Source organism: Nesoenas mayeri (genome assembly GCF_963082525.1).
Source record: "Nesoenas mayeri genome assembly, chromosome: 2".
NCBI lineage: Eukaryota > Metazoa > Chordata > Aves > Columbiformes > Columbidae > Nesoenas > Nesoenas mayeri.
This window is the reverse complement of record NC_137543.1, coordinates 36,645,411-36,666,525: the sequence shown is the minus strand read 5'-3', so window position 1 is coordinate 36,666,525 and position 21,115 is coordinate 36,645,411. Positions and strand designations below refer to the sequence as shown.

Here is a 21,115-nt window from a genome sequence, read left to right as displayed (position 1 = left end):
TTTTTGAAGACACCAAATGTAGGAGAGATTAAATCTCTGTTTCCTAGATAGCAGCTGTACTGATGTATAGTGTTATTGTGTGGTGCCTTGAAGATGACAGTTTCCTTTGTTCTTACATGGCTGGACATTGGGAGGAATATTATCCTAATTCAAGATAGATGCCACTACAGAAACTTGGTACATAGTTGTTTACTAATGTAAGGGCATATGCCCCTCATTGGCAGGCTGTGAATTCAGTATGCCTTCACAGAAAATCTGAGCTATTGCTGGAGCAAATATGGAGCAAATCTTTTGAAAGCTGTAAAATGACTCAATGTAAGTTAATGAAATAATAAAGAATATCTATTATGACAGTAAATAACAAATCTATTAGAAGTTCATATACAAAAATGACTGATCTGGTTTTGTTCATGTGTATGTATTTTCTGTTGGAAAGGCTTTGTTTGGTGCAACCAGAGCAACCATGTTGTGTCCTTTATAATACAAGGATGATGTGAAATAAATAATTTCAATTTACTTTGTGTTTAATACATGGCATAAAAAAGCATGGGGGCTAGAATTTACTGTGCTGTCAGCTGCAGTATGGCACAAGGTTTTGCTGTGAGAAATGCAAGTACATCTGAGTTGACCTGACCCACCAGTGAGGGAACACATGCTTCACCTGGTTTGCAGTGGGTAGGGGAATGTATTGGGACAGTTAACTGCTGGCCAGTTGATGCATGATACGGTATTTCTGTGTTCATACTCAGAGCTGCAGTATTAACAATGATAAAATAATAATAATAATGCTGTTTCTGTCCCGAAGTTTGTTACAGAACCTGTGATGCACTGTGAGGTTGACAGTCCAGCCATCCACAAGTTCCCTGGCCTAGACCGATCCTGGGAATTAATTTTGTCAAGTAGTCACAGTTGTGTTGGGGTTGTCTTAACGTGGCTAAACTCTGTTAAAATCTGTATGTCAAATCCAGCAGGCTTTGTTTGGCAAGTAGCAAAACTGGCTGTTGGGAGCTCTGTGGCCATCTTCTGGATGTTTAGGAAAGTGCATAAGCTATTTGATCCCATTGAACTGAATAATGGTAGTCTGGCATATGTTAAAGTAGGAGCATTTTATTTTCTTATGACTGGATGCACATTAGACTACTCAGATCTACGTTGTGCATTTGTAAAAAAGCAAGTCTTAACAGAAAATAAGAATTTGTTGCGATTTTTTATCTCTTCCTATAATTATTTAGGGACCACAAAAAAGCAAAAATGAATAGATGTCTCTAAAGTTTCACAACTTGCATTCTTATCAGAACACCTGTTCTGTGATTTCAGGTGTGTCTAGCATATGAAGATCTTTCAAGTTTTTAAGCTACTGTAAAGCTGATCAGGAATCATGCAGCGGTTAGTGATTTTATGACTTGGTATTTCAAAAACACCCAAACTAGTATGCTGCCTACTGTTTTGAAAATTAATTTTATGCTGTTGAATTGAGAGAATCAAAGTCTAAAAATCATTCTTCAAAGAGGAATAATATCACTGAGTGGAGAGATATTAGGTACTGGATTCATTGTACTTGCTGCAGGAGAGCAGCAACAAATAAAACTCCTCTGCTAAGAGCTACATATAAAAGAGCTAGGCATTTTTAAGACTCATGGAATTATTTTTGACAGTGTTAGTTTTTCTTTTAGAGGAATTAATTTCCTGGTAAACTAGAAATTAAGCAGAAAGTCTTTTTTTTTTTTACTGTGTAATATACTCATTTTAGACTCAAATGGATTTTATGGTGCAAATACATTTTGGGAGGTGGCATTTTCATCAAAGATGTTCTGATGCTGTAATTATAACAAGCTTTATTTCTCCATTCTTACCATTGTGCTGCTGCAGATTACCATAGGAATAGAAGGTTTGGAACAGAAATCTGAGATAACTGTATAAAGAATGGTTCTAATAATCCATGCCAATTAAAAAAAAAGGCCTGTCAAACAACTGTTTTAATATTTTAGGTGTAAAAAAGCCACAAGGTGCATTGTTGATACAGTGAGATGTGCTTTTGGGCAATCTGCTTAATGTAGGCATGATAATAGTAATTAAAATATACTAAGTATTAATAAATTGCATTGTTATCACATTGTCTGGTAGTCATGTTTCATTTAATTCTAGTGTGCCAGGCCTTTCTTGCAATCAGAGAGTACCTTGTTCTTCCAGTTCTCTTCAAAAACCCAGCTATTGACAGGATGGAAGTGTTCCAGTTAAGAGAGGCTGTGTTGGCATGAACAGCCCCACTTCAGGTTGGTTGCTGATGAGAGATGGCAGTAGTTGTGGCTGTGGAGCATTTCTAAAGGATTGTGAAAGTGTATTCAGACCAATTACTTTATTGTTTCAGCCTCCTTACAGCACAGAGAGTCATTACATTCAAAAGTAGAAACGAGTGCCCTCAATCTGTCTGTGTAATTCACCAGCCGGCTGAGTGGGCTGGGTACTTGTGATGCCTGATCAAAATTCAGCACCCTTAATTACTTGTAAAAGGGAGGATTTTTAAAGACATAAAATTGGCAGTTAGGTAGATACCTAACTAATTTCCGGTATAGACCTTAGCTAATGGTGGCAAGCAAACTTCTCACCCCGTTAGTTGGAACACTGCACTTTCTCAATGCAAAAAGTCAGAATGGTAGGACTTTTGTATAGTTGTCAGTCATAGTCTGATCTAAAACTATAGCAAATGTTGTCTGTGAGAAACAGCTGCTATGAGAGAAAGGGTAAAGCATACTCCTTTATTTCTGAAGGATTTGCCTCTGACATCAGAAGACCTGGCCCAACAAAGGCAGGAGAACTTTTTCAACAGTCCTCTTTTTATTTGCTGCTCAGTGACTTGAGGCAGAGCAATCATGAAGCAGCCCTGATACTGCCGTTCTCTGTGTTCACCATCATGCATTCAGGCTTTAAATGCTTTAAACTCAGAAAAGTCAGAAACAGTCATTCCTAATAACTTAAATTCTAGCAAAGCCATTGGATTCAAGCTTGAACAAGTAAGATTTTTCTGGTATTAGAGCTTTCTGGTGATTTGGATTAAGTTGTGATGAAAAAATGCTACAGTTTGAGGAAGTGACTGATTTGTTAGATAAGAAGTGTTTAGTGCATGGACATTCTGGCTATGTTTTGCCTAAACCTGAAACATAGCTATTTCCATTTAGAGTAGTTTCATTATTTGTTGTCAAATATACAAAATAAGTGAAAAGAGGGTTTTCTTTTTGAAAAACACTGGTCTTTGGATATTAGCAATTACATGAAGCAGACGTAGTGACCATTGTTACTATTACTTTGTAGAATCCAATTATTTGAAATTGTCAATGTATTATTACCTGAAAATAAAGTAAATGACAGTAACCTATTTGGCTGCTGAAAAGTCATGAGTGTGCTAAGGTTTAAGAGAATGACAGCATTCTGAATACTCCTGAGTGATAATTATTATGGCTATCAGGATTCTGGATTAAGTTTTGGGTGTGTGGGTGTGTTTTGTCTTTTTTTTTTTTTTGTTTTGTTTTGGTTTTGGGTTTTTGGTTTTTTTTTTTTTTTTGTTTTGTTTTTTTTTTTTTTAATTTGTTTTGTTGTTGTTGTTGTTAAGGTAAGTATGCAGTGGGTTTAATTTTTTGAGGAAATGAAGTCCATATTATTCCACCTGAGAACTGCACTCAAAAAATGACCTCACTTGTAATTTTCTGTCCATTGCACACAGGTGGTTTGCAAGTTCCCCCTTCTCTCAACTTTAGCCATGATATTTTCGCAGTTTGGCAACTGCAAAAGAAAATTAGTAAGAGTGGGCACACACCAAGTGTGTGGTGCATTAGTATCTTGGAGGAAAAAGAGAAGCTTTTTTGCACCCACCTTTTTATGGGTGAATTTATCCCGGTCTTTGCTATTTAAGTTGTATTATCACTAATTAATGGAGTTTTGTTAATGTTAATGGGGTTCAAGCCATAAAATAAAGATCAGTATGACTGACAGTATGGTAAATCCCACCTCCAGAAGAATCACCATACCAAGATTACTGGAACAAGCTCCTTAAGAAATTTCTTCCCAATAATAATCCTTTTTCTTTTCTCTTAATACCACATCAGAGAGAGATTAAATGGGTTGGTGGGTTTCATTCTGTGATTGCACAGGTAGAAGTTTTCTAAACTTCTAAAATTTTATTTTGGCTGCTGTCACTCTGTGTGCTTACCTAAGAAATACAGTTTGGGGCTTGAAGGAATTAATAACACATTATAGTCCTGTTGAATGATTCAGGTTGGTGGATATCACTGTAGTGTCTGAGCTAAATTAATGTCTGAAGTTAGTTAAACAGGTTATTTGCTGTGGGAGATAGAGGGTTAGGCAAAATGGTCTTTTTCAAAATAATTTGCTTTAAAACTATTGAATGACTGAAAATATTCTGTTAACTCCTGGCATATTTCTTATGTGTTGATGAGGTCTCAAAAATGCAATTGCAGTTCTCTTAGCATTTGACTGTTTTTTAAAACAAAGATCAATTTAAGGAAATCATCCAAACTGAAAATTAGCAATATAGAGTTAATGATTAAAAGTACAGTAAAAAACCCAACAAATTCATGTAATTATGGTATACCAAACAGTAGGAAATAAAAATGCTATGGAAATAAGCTTATACTGCTATAATCTTTAGTGTGATTTTAGAAAGAATAACTTTTCATTCAGCCGATGCTACTTATTTTGCAATATCATCTCTAACATTCCTTGGAAGAGGTTGTCTTGATAATATGATATGAATTAGAAAACAACTTTCAAGTGTGTGTTTTTCCTATACATGTTCTTCTCCACTTAATTTTCACCACCAAGAAATGCTTGTAGTTGGTTTTTGAATTGAAATTCTAACCTGGATATGTCTCTTATCAAACCTCATAGGAACCTGGGAAGTGCTTTGCTTTCAATATATCAGAATTTTTAACATGATAGCATTAAATGTATGATTACTTGATCTCTCAATGTGATATGACTGAGGCATGTAGCATATAGCTCTGTTAAAAATTCTGAGGCCAGCTGTACGTATTTAATGTGCTATGAGATAGTCATAACTGAAAGAAGGAGTTAAATGACATGATGGAAACAAGCATAGGAAAGCCTCAGGCAGGCATCAGCAGAAAGGACAAGAACAAATAAATTCTTTTTTAGAGGATTCAGATAAACCATTTGCATTCTATTGTGAAATTTTACTTTCAGATTTTCCTCTCTTTAAATTCTGTCTGTTTCATAGAATTGTTTCTACATTGAACCATGAAGAAAGGAGAGTTATGTCTATGTTGCCCTGTAGTTGCAGCATGATGTTATGCATGCTGATCGGGGTGAGATTTGCATAATAATGTGTCCATATGTAAATATTATGTTGCTAGTTTAATTTTACAAAGTAGGTAGAAGTGTACTTAAGCTTGTTGTCACTTTACTGGCATCTGTTTTCATTTGCATAGTTTTTTGAAAACTCATTTTGATAATATTGGAGCTGATTAAAGTTAAGAGTATATTGTTTTCAGGCAATTTCACTAATGGCCCAAAGTGTGATACAATGTCTGGCACAGCAGTGTGCGGAGAACAAAATGTAAACTTTTCGGAGTGAACTCTACTTTTACTTACTGTAGTAAAATACATGTGTAGAAAGAATTTTTCCAATTATTTATTTTTTAATCTGTTCTGTTTTCAGGCATTGCTATTTCTGATGAACTTGATAAGGTAAGATTTACTATATGCCTGATGAAAAGTACAAAAAGACAGATTACTGTCATAATTTAGATGATGAGAGCTGCATCTCCCTGTCCTGGCATCAACACTTCAGTTCTGTTGGGTTCAGAGGAAGTTTGGGTATGGAAGGGTATATAGGTAAGTACTGTATATATTGATACATTAAGAGCTTGATCCAGGATGGACTTTCAAATATGGAAAAAAAAAAATCTCACTGAGTTTAAGGGACTCTCAGTGGGGCCATATAAGTGCTGTTGATCTTGATACCATCTTTACTTATTATAACCTGTTGGGTTACTTTGTGTACTTTTGGAATGATTTAGCTTTACATACCTTTTATTCATGAAGTCATGAATTCTGTATTCTCAGGTATCATTTCTGAGAATATTTAGGAATAATTTTTGTTCCTCAGATTTGATGAGGAACGCACAGGGCATAAAGATCAGTCTTTCTTTCTGAATGCAACAAACAATTATCTCTTCTGGTTTGGTCCTTTTGATACATTACATAGTTAACATGAATTTTAGTTTTACCTGTAATGAATTCTATGCTGAAAGAGTAATCAAGCTCATTTTTCAAAGTTCTAAAGGAAACAGAACACCTTTATTTTCCCTGTTCTCACCAGTGAACAGCAGTACACTTGTAGTGCCAAGAATTTTTTGTTGTGTCAGAAACCATTGCTCAGGGAAATAAGACAAAAGGTATATAAGACAGAGGAATAATGCCTAACAGAGGAGACAATTTAAAAAATATCTTTGCTTTCTCATGATGAAATGAAGGCGTGAACCTTTCTGACACAAGTGCATATAAAATAGGCTCCACTGGGTTCAATGGGAAAGGCCAGTTAGACAAGATTGATCACTGTTACCATGCAGTCATTTGCATATGGGGCTGACGTTTCAAAACCATGGTCTTTACTTATCATTTTTCCCTTGATCTTGCTTTATCTTTTTGCTCATTTTAAGAGTATAACAGTATCTAAGTCTTCCTACCATTTCCTTAACTGTGCTCAGAAGTGATGAGAAATGCAATTAGAAAGTCCGTTCATTAGAACCCTTATCTTTGAGAATACTTACGAAGAACTCTTCTTCATTTGGTTTTATTTGTTGAAAAAAACCTGTGTAATACTGTTTGTGGGAGGAAAAAGATGTTTTGGGCTAGAGCTTGTTATCACATACTTTTAACATATTACTTAGGAGATATTTGTGTTTTATTTTCTTTAAATGATGATATACTATTGTTTAAAAACATTCATGTTTTTAAAATTTAATTAATCAGTGTGAAAATTGAGATGGAGAATATAATTGTTGAATTTACTCAGGATCCAATCTGAGCAAAGAGTTAATTTTATTCTTGTTACTGTATACTTTATTGTTTATGATTTAAAATTGGAAGGTGGTAGGTTTTTCCTAATAAAACTTGATATCATGTTATATACATTCAATAGCATACATTACCTGACACCTTTACAATACTGTATCTGCTTTAACATTTGTTTCTGATGTTCTTGAAATCAAAAGTTAGTTGTAAAATTAAAAAAAAACCAACGATAAAGCTCTTACCATGCTTCATTTGTGCTGTATTGCTCAGTAGGCTTCCAGGATAGATTTACAGAAGCAGCACAATATTTTTTGTCTCCATGGGATTTAGTGAACTTAATTTCTGTTTCTTATTTTGCCCCTTAAGGATTCTTAGTGGATGTAAAAGCTAGTTCTGTGTTAAGAAATTGAGCATAGCCAGGACCATCCTGAGAAATCCTGCCTCCTAGGAATGGTCCCTTGCATGAGCTAATTCTTGTTCCTGTGACTTGTTTCAAAGTGTATTATTTGGCATGGGCCAAAGGCAGCCAAAGACTATCTGATAATGGTAGAATTTGGTTCCCTTTTACCTGCACATGTTCCCAGGCGATGTTTATTTTTCAGGTATAAATGTGGTCAAGTTCATTGTAATTCCTTTCCCAGAAATACATGCTGATATGACAGATTCCTTATCTAGGCTGTGGCAGCACTGAATCATTTTTCAAACCACATTCATCCATGGTTTGGATTAACCATTCAACCCTTCAGGTTCATGTCATGGGTCTAGAACAGCATGCCCAGACTTGGCATTGGATTCTATTAGAACTTTGGCATTACATAGGTGTCATGAGAGATTTAAAACTAAATAATAATTTCCCCTATGTGTTCTTCCTTGCTGTATTTTCCTGACAATCAGGAACATTTTAGGAGATAAGGACAGAGCCCATGATCCTGTTGTTTTTTCTGTGGTTTAGATTGTGAACTTGGGGAAAACAGAGAATGCCTGTGTATGTTTATTTTTTTTGCCATTATGTAAGTATTTTATTTTTTTAAAATCTTTTCTTTCTCGCTCCAGTAACATGTAGATGCCTTTGTCAGGAGAGTAATTGGGCAGTATTGTTGGTTGATGTAACTCCTCTTCCAAGTAATCCAGTTAATTAGTTAGTTGCTTAGTTACTCCAGCATTTGGATTTGGAAAACCAGTTTGCTCTGAATCACAATCGCTTTTGTGGAAGGGTGTTTCATTTAAGCGGATTCTTGTCAAATATCAGCTATTATTAGCTTTGTGCCAGTAATTAGGGCTTCAGTCCAAGACAGAGGTAGAGAAAATACAAGCAGAGAAGGTCAGTCTTTCAGTCACAATGGAAGCTTTCAGTTCAATGTAGTATAATCGAATTTCTGAGTTCAATGGTGTCATTGCAAAGAAAAAAAAAAAGAGAAGAAAAAATCCTAAAATTACTGCAATTAAAACAGATTTGTTGTATAGATTCACTCCTTTTTCATCTCATTTAATTCAGACTTGCAGAGTTTGATGTTCTGTCTCTCTTGATGAATCAGCCCACCTCTCTAGGCCATGGAAGCTATGTAAAATCAGCAACTGACACGGCAAGTACGATGTGTAAAGAAAGAAAATGAGAAGGGGTGCCTTGTGACTCACAGATTTTAAGGCTGAAGTGCAGAGTTAATATAATACAAATTTCTGAATCAGCTCATCCTCCTTACCACGGAGCAGAAACTACGCGTGGAAGTGTGTGGTTTCCTAAAGCTCCTCAATAATGTGAAGAATTTCATGTAAATGAAAGAAAAGAGCTAGAATGTTACCCTTTCTGCAAAATTCACAGAATTCTGGGATGACTAAAAAATTCGAGAGAAAAAAAACCCTGAGTTAGTTGTGAATTTCAGGTTGGTTTTTTTTCTGGGTCTTTTTGAACACTTCCATGGGAGTTGAAAGCTCAAATACACACTAAAGTATAGAACAGCCATACTACTGAAACTCCAGTGTCCTAGGTGAGTGCTCTGACCATGGGGCTACCAATGATGTGCTTCCTCTAGAATTTGCTGCTCTTGGAAGACGCTGCTTGTCTATATGTCACAAAATAAACTGTGATGTATGTTGCACTGTAGAATGTCTGCATTGTAAGACACGTTGAGGCAAAGTGTAGCCAGGATGCTACAGTGCGAAAATATGTTTAAAATGGGTTTATATGTTTGTACCCATTTCAGCAATGTTTCTTAACCAGACCATGCAAAAAAAGGAGTCATGCCTTTTACCTCATGCCACAGTGAGAGACTGACTAAAATATTGTCATTTTAATGCAATTTTAAAGGACATAGGGGAAAGTTTATTTATCTTTTGGCTTGTGATTTTTCTGAAGAGTACTTAGTGAATATTTTTCAAGCTTTTTTTAAAACTACGAATACAGAGACTGGAAATATTTTATTTTTAAACAGATGAGATTTTAATATAATCCAAATATTCGATGGATTGGTGTTTTACTTTAGACTCATGCAGTGGAGCTCTCACAGATAATGTGAGACCTGTCATAACATTGTGAGATTTGACTGGAATTCCCAACAATGTCTTTCATTCACTTTAAACATTAATAATGGGAGACATCTAAGTGTCAGGGATCCAGAATCAGGCTCAGATGAAAAAGGTCTAATAATTCCTGACAGATTTCTGACCCTCAATGTTAATATTTAAACATTTTTTCTGTGCTGTGTATAGGGTATAGGTTCTTATATGTAGTATTACTACAATGAACACAGGTTATAATTGATAAAATAGAGGAAACAATTACTCATAAGACATAAAAATAAACAAATTTCTGCTCACCCCAAAATATTTCTCACTGTGGAGGTACTCTCAAAATCCATATCAGAAATGAGGAATAGTGACCTTTTAAAACTATGCTTAAATAACCATGCATTAATGTTGTACTCCCTGGTAGGGGTTCCATACTGCACCCACATCTCAGCCCAACTTGAAGATGAGATTCAGCTGTCCTCCAGGCTTTTGCTTCTTCTCCTGGCCTCCACATACAGGAAGATTGAGTGTGTCAAGTTGGTAGCCACTGATGTGGATGATAAGTGGATGACACCTGGACCGTACCATAAAATAATCTTCTAGGTTCATTTAGTGCAGATTTAAATACCTACCTATCTTGAAAATATTTTCTGTGCACTAATGTCACTGTCAATTTCTTCTGTTATTTATAGGGAAATACAAATTGGAAATTAGTTAAGATGCTAAGCTTTATATATCAAAAAAGCCCAAACCAAAACTATGAAAACGTGTTTGAGAACAAAATACTTCACTGGAATTTAGTGAAGCTTTTGAAATAAGGTGCCAAATAAACGTCCTGGTGTTCTGAATAAAGCTGTCTCTGATTCTCCATTTTACTGTTTTCACTGTGGCTGCTTATACAGTTGAAAGGAGTAAAATGAATTAGGTCACTGGAACTGTGTTGTACTAATCTAACAAGATTCAAAAAGGAAAGCAAGGTGATAAAGTGAGGCAAAGCGTGACTATATAATGTGAATTACATTTCAATTAAGTAGTGTATGAAAGTGCTACTGCAATCCCTAAAATGTCTAGAAAAGAAATCGGCATAACAAGGATGGACACAACATTCATGGTTTACCTATTCATATGCTGATGGTGCTGTGCGCAGTGTCAGGAAAAACTTACTGAAAAAGGGCAAATTTTCAGGTGCTTTTCATTTCCACTTCAGGGACTGAAAGCTTTTAGCAACATTGACACTGCAAGTTGTTGCAAGTTTAACTAGCTCCAGGAACCATTTTTATTAATTATTAGAAATTATCCTAGGCAGAAAGGGAAGGGAGAAAATGGCTAGAATAGCAAGAATAAACCTCAGAAGAGGCTAAATGGTTCTTACTTAAGCTGATGTAAGCACCTTGTGTAATGAAGGCATTGCAGGCAGTGGAATCATCTTTTCTCCTATGTCATAGGCATATGATGGTAGTCACAGCTGTGACAGGTTACACCTGTCAAGTGACGAGAGGCCACTGTCATCTAGTCTACATTACCTATGACACAGCACCAGACAGATGTACACAAGGTGTATTTGTAAGTACCTAAAAGAAAGGCACCAGTGGCTAGGTATTCTAAAACCTCTGAAGCCATAGTGTTTTCCTCAGATTTCTCTCTTCTGTACTGGCTGCGTTCCATTTTCAGTGGTCCTTGGTGTCACGTCAGCCCTGCAGAAAACAGACATTGTGTAAAAAGTGAATTAGTCAAGTGATGGAGAGCTCTGGTGAGACGCACGGAGTGCGGTGGTGCACTCGGACATGCTACACAGCAGAACAGCAGAACAAGGGTGAATGTGTCTAAGCCAGGGCCAGGGTCACATTTGGCTCTGTCAAAATGGACTCTTGGAGTTCTGCTGAGCAAAATTACAGTATCTAACCAAAGCGGGGTAAATATATTAATATGAAAAATGTGCAGGCTTGTTTTGCTTTGCTTCATTTCAGGAGAGGCCTCTACTTCAAACCGTGCTTTTACCATGTCTGTGTCAATTAGGAAGAGAATTTAAAAATGGTTTGTTTTTAGGAAGAAGAGAAAATATGGTTGCTAGACTAAGTAATCACTGTGCTATACTTTTTCCAGATGCTCTTTGTTTGGAAAGGATTGATTTATGGCAGGAATATTTATTGAGACACTGAGTTAGGTAACAGCCAAGGATTTGTTTTCCTAAAATTTTCTTTTATTAGAGGATAGGAATAGAATGTAACTCTCCTAACTAGGAACACTATATTTGAAGCATCTTTGGTAGCTTAGAAAAGAGTGTAATTGAAGCAAAATAAATATCCCTATCCCATAGTTTCATATCTGGTTTTTTTTGCATACATACGTGGCTTTTAGATTGGCTGCACTGTTGTACATGATCCTTTATCTACAACTGTTCTAGTAACGTTGAGAACAGAGGTACTCAGAACTTCAGAACAGCTTTTTCGTACAGTTTTTAAGGACAATTTGTTTTCTTAATCTAAATTCCTAATAAAATGATGCAAATAATGGCTATAGTTCTGAATATTCCAGTTGCATTTTGCTGCCTTCTTGTAATCCTCTCCACCTATCTTTTTTCCAGCAAGTGGTTAAAAAGATGAGTACTAGTTTCAGAAATGCATTTCATTAAAATGTTAATAAAATTTTCAGAATTGAAAGATATATTAAGTAAATCCCAGCAGAGTTATTTTTAAAATGCCAAATGCAGATGTTTTTATTAGTTTTACATTAATTCATAATGCAAATAAGAGTGATGCTATTAATCTCCAACAGTCTCTTGGTTGGAGTGTTCATTATACAAGTGACCTCATCAGTTGCTTAACAGAACTGACATAGTGCTGGTTTTAAGAGTTGTGCATTTATAAACAAAGAATATAATTTTTCAATACAACACCCCAGGTTTCTAGTGTTGCTATTGAAAAGTAAGAAATAGGAGAGATTTGAGGCATTTGGATGGGCAAATCTGTCTTGGAATTTTGTTAATGGGAATCTTTTCATTAGCCCGTGATTTCTGGGTATTTTGTAGCCCTCTGAAATGGTAATGTACTGAACTGGTTTTGTACTTTTTTAATGAATAGTTTTATTTTCTATTTCTTATTATTTATATGTGTGGTTCTGAACAAGCAATACAGTGTTTCTATTTTTTCTTTTTTTTTTTCTTTTTTTTTTTCTTTTTTTGGTTATTTCTCTTCAGGAGTCAACAGGCTTTAACACTCCCCTTCTCAGACCTCGTGTAATCGGAGAGTGGATTGGCCGTGAAGAGAATGATGCAGACCCGCTGGCTGCTGAGATGCTGCAGCCACCAATACCAAGAAATAAAAATGAGCAATGGGACAGCGAAGATAGCAGCAGTCCTGGAGGAAGGTGGGATTTTGGTTTGGCCTAGAAATTTTGTAATTTGTGAAGCAGAACTGTCTTTGTAGCATCCCATTTATGAGAACAGAGTACAGGGCTTTAAAATTCTTATGCCATAGTGTGGCAGCATGCAAAATAAATGGGAGACATTGATATTCGACTCTTTTCTCATGCTTTTACATATAATTATACACATTTACAATCCCAATGTTTAATTCCCATGTATAAAGCTAAGTTTATGTTGACATGATTGGGGTCCACGGTGTAATAATTTTGTGATATACGTTTTTTTTCGGATACTTCAAACCCTTCTGTCTTTTAGCAGTTGGTAGTAGCTCTGTTAATCTTCTTGACACTTCAGTGATAAATCTGATTTTTCTCATCTAATGGAAAGATAGACAAGGGAAACAGTATCTATGTTAATTTAAACAGGCCTTCCTGAATTAATCTTCAGTTCTTATACTTAGCATTTTGGTGTTAATAACAATTCTTTCTCAAAGGGAAAATAGTATTCTCTGCGGTAAATAACTTCGGACTATTTATTCTGCTTGAGTGAGGACGAAGGAGTATGTTTGTTGATGTGCTTTAACTACATGGAAGATACTATTTTTACAGGGAGTCCATTTTCCATGATTTGAAGATACCTGTTTATCACAGAAAGTGAAGTATTCACAGCCTTCCTTTAAAAGGAATTTGTGCTTGTGCACTGGCTTAAACACCTATGGTTCTGTCTTAGTCCTGTAGCTTTTCTCTTTGGTTGTAACCAGTATTCTGACTGCAGTAGACACCTTTTTCCTTTTTTTTTTTTTTTTAAGAAGGCAGAAGCCCTCTGCTTTCCCTTTGGAAAGGTCTAAGGTATTTCTTCACAATGTCCTTCATGTGCCTTCTACACTGGAATTCACCTCTCTGTGACAAGGACACTTGTCTGTCCGTTGTTGTACTCTCACAGACTGCATTCATTAAATTTCCTCACATGTTGGGAATGTTTGTTATCCATGAGTACTTCTTTCTTCTTTTAATTAGATTATTGTGGGGGAAGCTTCAAGTACTAGTATTTCAAAGCAGCAGCAGCATGTAGCAAAGATCCCTCAGCCAGATGATGGACTGGAACCAACAGAGGTCGGACACTGGGTCTCTCCAGTGCCATTCCTGGGAAAGTGACGGAGTCAGCAACTGAAACTGCAGCATGATTGGAAGGGCCTGGGTTTTTTTTCCTTATTCAGCAGTCCCATAAAGACACTGAGTAAAGAGCTGTTCCACGTTGCAGACCAAACTGAGGATATTATATCCCTTTTCTCAATAGGAAGGAGCAGAAATAAGCGTCTCTGTCTAATCTCGAGAAGGGAGCAAAGAGGTTTAGTTCTGAGTAACAAAGATGATTCAAAGCAGCATATTTTTCACTTTGTAGAGGATAGTACGAGATGTGAGAAACCTCACAGCTAATGCTATAATTAAAAATGTGATTAGTGGCTTTCATAATAGTATTTGAGAAGTCTTGGTGGGTATCATGACAGAGTCATGTTGCCTGGCATATGAAATAAGGAGAATATGGGGTACTCAATACCAGGAAAGAGTCATGGCACACTGATATCTGTAGTTTTTAGGTGCAGTAAGTGCTGAAAACCTGTTGAAAAATATGTATCATTAAGTGGGAATACTGATTTTCAGTGGAAATGGGTAACTACTAAATTACATACAGCATATGGATTTACATTTGGATGACTGACTTTGTCTGAGATAATTCTTTGCTTCATTAGCATTTCTTTGGCTTTTGTAATGCATTTATTAAAAGCATGTTTGCAGTCTTGCAAAATAATAATAAAATTGCAGAACTTCAAGATAACGGTGATACTAAAATTGATGCCACATATATCTACGCAAGTTTAAAAGGCCTATATTGATCAAATTTAGTCTGAATGCTTAATAATAGTTCATTAATAACAGGCACTTTCTTCAAGGTCTGATTCAGTGTTACTGGGAATTAAAGTACTATTAGCAGAATTTGGAATTGACTGTACACCAAATGCAAGAGACAAGTAATAGATAATAATAATGTAGTTTTAATGCAGCATATACCTAGTACATACAGAAGTGGGAGTAGTATGGGTTCTATGGAATTAAATGAAACTCAGAAGAGGGTGAAGCTGTTATCAGTTGTAAAGGATTTGGGGCTACCTCATCTGTATTTTGTTCATCTACTTCATAGTTAATGTAGCCTAAAATGATTCAGTTACATTTTTACCTGGCAACTGTAAGAGTGAGCAATTTGAAATTCACATTAAATATTTCCAATTATATCTTGTTAAATTGGATTTAGCAACACTTTTATTAAAAAAATGATCATTTATTGATCACTAATTATCAAGATTTATGTGATAAGCCAGTAAACCCTCACAACTAATGCTAATCTTCAGTTACAGTGTAAGAACATGGAAGTGAAAACTTTAATCTTCACATTATTTCCAGGTAAAATGTTTTCTTTTACCTGTCACTAAAGGTAAGGAAATGCTATATAAATTAAATAATATATAAATCTCCAGAGGATTAGGCACTCATCGCTGGTAGACTAATTGCTGTCAGTGTCATGCGACTTCCTCTCTCTCTCTGCATTGTTCTCACAGACTACAGCGTACAAGTTATTTTGTGTTTGGTGGAAGGGGAAGCCCTGGGTCCTTATGCATTCATAGCGTTCTATAGGGGACTGAGTAGGCTGCAGAGAACGGCATATTCCCGTGGACCACTGGTCTGTTGATAACATGCACATTTTCAATATTGGTCTTTTCAGCATAAAGCAGATAATAGTGAGTATTATGTAGTACATGATATTTTGGAATCTCTGAGTTGTCTGCTTTTTCTGTCTTTGCAACCATGAACCTTGCTTTTTGCTCCATTTAGTAGTGGACAGGAAGAAGAACCTGCTATTTCCTCTTGTGATGATGAGCAACGGAAGCACACATGTTGTATATCTGAAACGCAGGCCCAGTTGCTTAAAGATGGGAGAATTAATTTTGAGCAACTGAAAGGAGAGGTTTCACTACTACTTTAACTGGGAAACATAGTGTAGCCAATCTGAGGCAGCTGTATGAATGGTGTCTTGTCAAACTGATGAAGGGCCACCTTTCTGCCCTTAATGTTCTGGATTACTACAGAGGAAAGAGTGCATTTGTCACTGGTTCTGTACTGCTCTCTGTTGCTGCTGTAAGGGAGGAAGGCAAGGTATTAATAGCTGATAACAGACTGTACAGAAGTGTTGATGGCAGTCCTGCTGGTACTGCGCTCATCTTTCAGAATTTTGAACACCGTGAAAATAGGTTTAAACTCATTTCCAAGTCATTGTTAGTAGTTTTTTACATGAAAAATCTCCTGAAGAAATCCTGAGAAGAAGCAAGGCTCTTGGGAAACTTCCTCAAGGGATAATTTATGTACACAGTGGAGAATTTGAGTGATTGTTAATATGATGCTCTTATTTCCTAGAGCCCAAAACAAACCAGAGCTTGTAGAGGCCCCATCCATAATCTGATGTCTTAAACTCGAAACCCATTCTTCATCTCCAGGTTCTACTTTGTCTTATTAGTGTTTATCTTTGTAGTGGGAAATGAACTATCATTGATTATATTAAATTTCATAAATTTGCAACAGATCTGCCTTCCTGCAACAGAGTGTAAGACATTCTGAGGTGTTGCTGATACTCTTATGTTGAGAACCAAAGTTCTGTCCTGTTGTCTTTATTGTATAGTAAGGAGTCTTTATTCATATTGTAAGGAATCAGAAATTGCTAACTGAAGCAAGTCCTGCCTTAGACCCTTCTGGTGACTTCTGTGCAGTTCCAGTTATCTGTTAGTTAGGTCAGGGACACAAGTCAACAAACAATGAGAATTGCTGTATCTATATAGTCCCTAATCCTAATACTTAATCCTAATCTTCTCCCAAGTAGCAAGTGATAGCAAGTGATAAGACAAGAGAAAACAGCCTCAAGTTGTGCCAGGGAAGGTTCCAGTTGGATATTAGGAAAAAATTATTCACAGGAAGGGTTGTCAGGCATTGGAACAGGCTGTCCAGGGAAGTGATGGATTCACCATCCCTGAAGGTGTTTAAAAGATGTATAGATGAGGTTATGGTTGGACTTGAAGATCCTGAGGGTCTCTTCCAGCCAGAGTGATTCTATGATCCGGTGGGGTCGTGATAACATAACCACTCAAGGGAGCAGTTCTTTGTTGTCAGCTTTGTTGCTGTGTGATCAATGCCCCAGCAAAACTGATCAGTAATTGGCATCCTGTTTTTCTGTATATGTAGCTTATTTAGACTTGATTAATGCCCGTAAAGTCAAGGGGAAACTTCTCATCCTCATTCAAGCAAAACTTTAGATAGGAACTGAAAACACAAACTGCCTTAAAACATCCAATGATCAGGGAATGAGTGATAACCAGCTGTTTTTTGAGTGATCTGATGGTGTTAGCCTTCCGATCTAGAGGACATCGTGGGCTACAGTAATTTGACAAATGTGTGACATATTTCATAGAGAGTATCAGTAAGAGAAAGTTGTGCTTTCCTCCCTCACAGCTTAAAAATGGAGCCAAAGACGAAAGGCCTAAAACAACAACAGCAGCAACATAAGAAACTGCTGGCTGCCATGCTTTCTCAGGATTCCTTTGATTCTGCTCAAAGCACAGCTCCCTCTGTAACCGAAGAAGATATTGACAATGAAGATGATGCAATGGAACTGCTGGGTAACTGAAAAAATTATGTGTATTTTCTTATACTTTTAAAATTGTAGATTAATCTGAAAAGTGTAGTATCTGATCAAACACAGGTTAGTTTGAAACTGCTCCCTATGTTTGAAGCTAAAGTATCCAGCAGCTGTGTGGAGGTTCATAGAATTTTCAGCTTGCAACTTTAAGGAGTGAACATAATAAAGACTGTGTATGTGTATGAACAAGCTGCCAGCTGCATCAAAATCTCATGAAATATCAAACGCTTCAAGTGTTTAAAGTAGTTAATTTGATTTCCTACATGAATCACTTGCAGGTTCTACTTTGAGAATGTATTTATGTACAAGGAGTAAGAATTGGCTACACTGACTTTCATCTGGTTCTTCTTTTTCTTAGCTAGATCACACTTCTTACTTTGGTGGGTTTTATTTGAGACGTAATAGCTACAAATAGCTTATGCAACGTGAATTTGTAACCTCTCCAGATGATTTGATTGTAATTTTCCTGTGGACTTGATTGTATGTTAAATTTCACTCCAGAAGGCTTTGTGCTCACTCCTTCCTCCTTTTCCTACAATTACTCGGTGTGAAAGGAGGGAAGTGATTGAAGAAAGTTAATTAACAGTCTCTTTTTTGCCATTTTAAAAATCTTCATTTTGAAATGCTTGAAATGTAGTCATAGATTTCAATTTTTTCCCCTAGTTTTTGCTATGTAGAACTTTATGTGGGATCAAAGCATGGGAAGTATGGACTCTCAGGATTGCTCAGCATTCTTACATTTATGAATTCTGTCACAAGCTATTTGTTTCAGATTGGACCTTAGTCTAAAAATCAGAAAAGCATGGTGTTCTGCTCTGTTATATTTATGTTGCTTCCTTAATACAGTCTCCATAGAATTGTTGAGGTTGTAGGGGGCAGCTGGAGGTATCTAGCCCAGCCCCTTGCTCAAAACAACCAGCTAGAGCAGGTTGCTCCGAACATTGTTCAGTTGCGTTTTGATGGTCTCCAAAGATGGAAACTCTGCAATGTCTCTGGGCAACATGTTCCCGTGCTTGGGCATGCTCATGGTAAAAAAGGTTTTTTGTTCTGCTTAAGTAATTGTGAATTAATACACAATTTATTTTTAAGCTTGATGCATACATTTGTTTTTACAAGAAAGAAGAGATAATGTGCTGAGTCACTCAGGTGTCACAGTGTGTCAATCAGTTCTTCGTGTTCAAAGGAAGTCACAGTGTTTGTGGCTGTGGGCTTGCAGTCTTCATGGAATGAGGTGGCATTTCTAGAACAAATCCATGGATTCCAGTGAAGGGCATAATTAGTCTGTAGCTGCGTTACCTCCTCATTTCCTCCTGCAATTTACAGATCTTTACAACTTGATCAATGTGACATAAAAAGAAAGTTGAATGAGTGGCTTGTGCTGGCATAAACCACAGGACTCCTCTGGGATTCTGTGGCATCTGGAAGGTGCAATAGGTAAGTGAGTGTGTGTGTGATGTTATTGGCCTCATTATGTATCACATACAGAATAGAGTCATTTGTTAACTTCCGTGGAGATAGTGAGGAAGAGATATCCAGCAGATGTGTAGGTCTTTCCTTCCAGACACTTGAATCCCCGAAAGTATCTGGAACCAGAAAAGCAGTTTTTATTTTCTAGTGTCTTAATCTTCGGGCAGAACTGTGTACAGTTCAGTATACAAACAAGTGTTTTGTTTATTTGCTTGGTTGGTGGTTGTTTTTGTTTTTTTTTAATAAGGACTTGATTGTAAGAATTAATTCTGGTTTCTATTGTGCATTTCATTGAAACTGGCAAAGTTTATACAAAATCAACTTAAAACTCAGAAAGTTTACAAACAGGATGTCTGGTTCGGGTAGATGATACATAGTTTTTTCCAAAGTTCTTAAGCATAATCACGGCATATTTGATGGGTGTCCATGGTTCTAGTGATTATGTTATAATAAGTACCACTGATAGAAAGTTCAATATGCACATCTTGGTATTGAAATTGCTGTTCTTCTAAAAGGCTGGTTTTTATTTTAATATTCATTTTGCAGTTTGCTGACAGTATATGTTTTATATTTGATGTAATGGTTAAATTACACCCTGCAGAACAGTTCAAAATTTGAGAATATGATAAAGTGTTACACAAGAAGGGTGCTTTATTTTCTTTTGAAGGTAACATAAATAACTTTAGTTTCTGTCAACAAACATAGCTATGTTTCATTGCTGTATTTTCCAGATCAGTAATTGTATGATACTGGGATTGAATTTTTTTACTATGTACTGCATTAATCCATTAACTGCTTTGATGCGTTTTACACTGCTTATTTACAGTACAACTCATTTCAAATCATGGCTTTCTGCCATCACTGAATTGCAGGGCACTGTTGCATATAGCTATTTGACTTGTTCGCTTTAGAGTTCAGTAGTGGTTGCTTATTCAGCCCTTTCTTAAAAAATTGCAAACCCTCATGCTCTTAAGTCAGAATTCTGGGAAAATTAGTTTTGCCATTTATAGCAGATGATTTTAATATGTACCATACTTATAAAGCAGGTTTTTGCAGAACACAAATTTCTATCTTAATGTGTGTTCAAGAGAATCTTTTTCAGAATTTGGTTGATTTATCTAGGTATTAAAAGCATGAAACTGACTATTGGTATATTTTAATTTTTTTTAAAGAAAAAACAACCCTTCTAGTACTCACATCAGAATTGTTTAGTTAGAACGAAACATTCCAAATAGAACAAACAGTTAAGCTGTTATACTTCTGAAGAATACATTTCAAAAGAAATAAATGTGCAAAGATGAAAAAATAATACTATGGTGCTAAATTCTGATTTCAGTTATCACTCTCTATTTATGACATGGATGCATAGGGATGTGAACATGCTGGTAACTCTCTAAATGTGTTCAGACATGCAAGTGGCTGAAATACATTGCTGGCAGAACAGTTCAGCTGAAAGTGACCTACAACAATCGTCTAGTCCAACTGCCTGACCACTTCAGTGCTGACCAAAAGTTTAATCATAGTATTAAGGGCATTGTCCAAAAGTCTCTTAAACACTGTCAGGCTTGAGGCATTGACCATCGCTTCAGGAAAGCTCTGCCAGGGTTTGACCACCCTCTCAGTAAAGAAATGTTTCCTCCTGTCAAGTCCAAAGCTCCCCTGAGACATGCAGCTTTTCACCATTCCCACGTGTCCTGCTGCTGGGCACCAGGGAGAAGAGCACAGAACCTCCTCGAAGCTGCACAGAGCAATGAAGTCACCCCTCAGCCTCCATCTCTCTAAATGTGACAGAACTTGTATCGTCGGCCACTCCTCAGAGGACATGCCTTCCAGCTCTTCACCAGCTTTGGTGCTCTCCTTAGGACATGTCCAAGTACCTTCCCATCCTCTTTAAATTGTGGGGCCCCGTTTATGGGATTGAGTTCTGGCAGGAAGACCAGAGACAGAACAGGCTTCTTGCAAGGGAGTGACATTTTCCTTGGTGATAGG

General features: G+C 36.5%; 1 protein-coding gene across 1 annotated transcript in view; it reads left to right on the top strand.

Annotated features, from left to right (window-relative positions):
• Positions 1–21,115, top strand: part of LOC308037369 (uncharacterized protein C8orf34 homolog) — a gene marked incomplete at its 5' end in the record, with an annotated part of 143,302 nt that overhangs the window by 48,016 nt on the left and 74,171 nt on the right. The window contains 3 exon segments of the mRNA XM_080339099.1: positions 5,693–5,721; positions 12,752–12,921; positions 17,473–17,639. Of these exon segments, the coding sequence (XP_080195225.1) occupies positions 5,693–5,721; positions 12,752–12,921; positions 17,473–17,639 (366 nt within the window).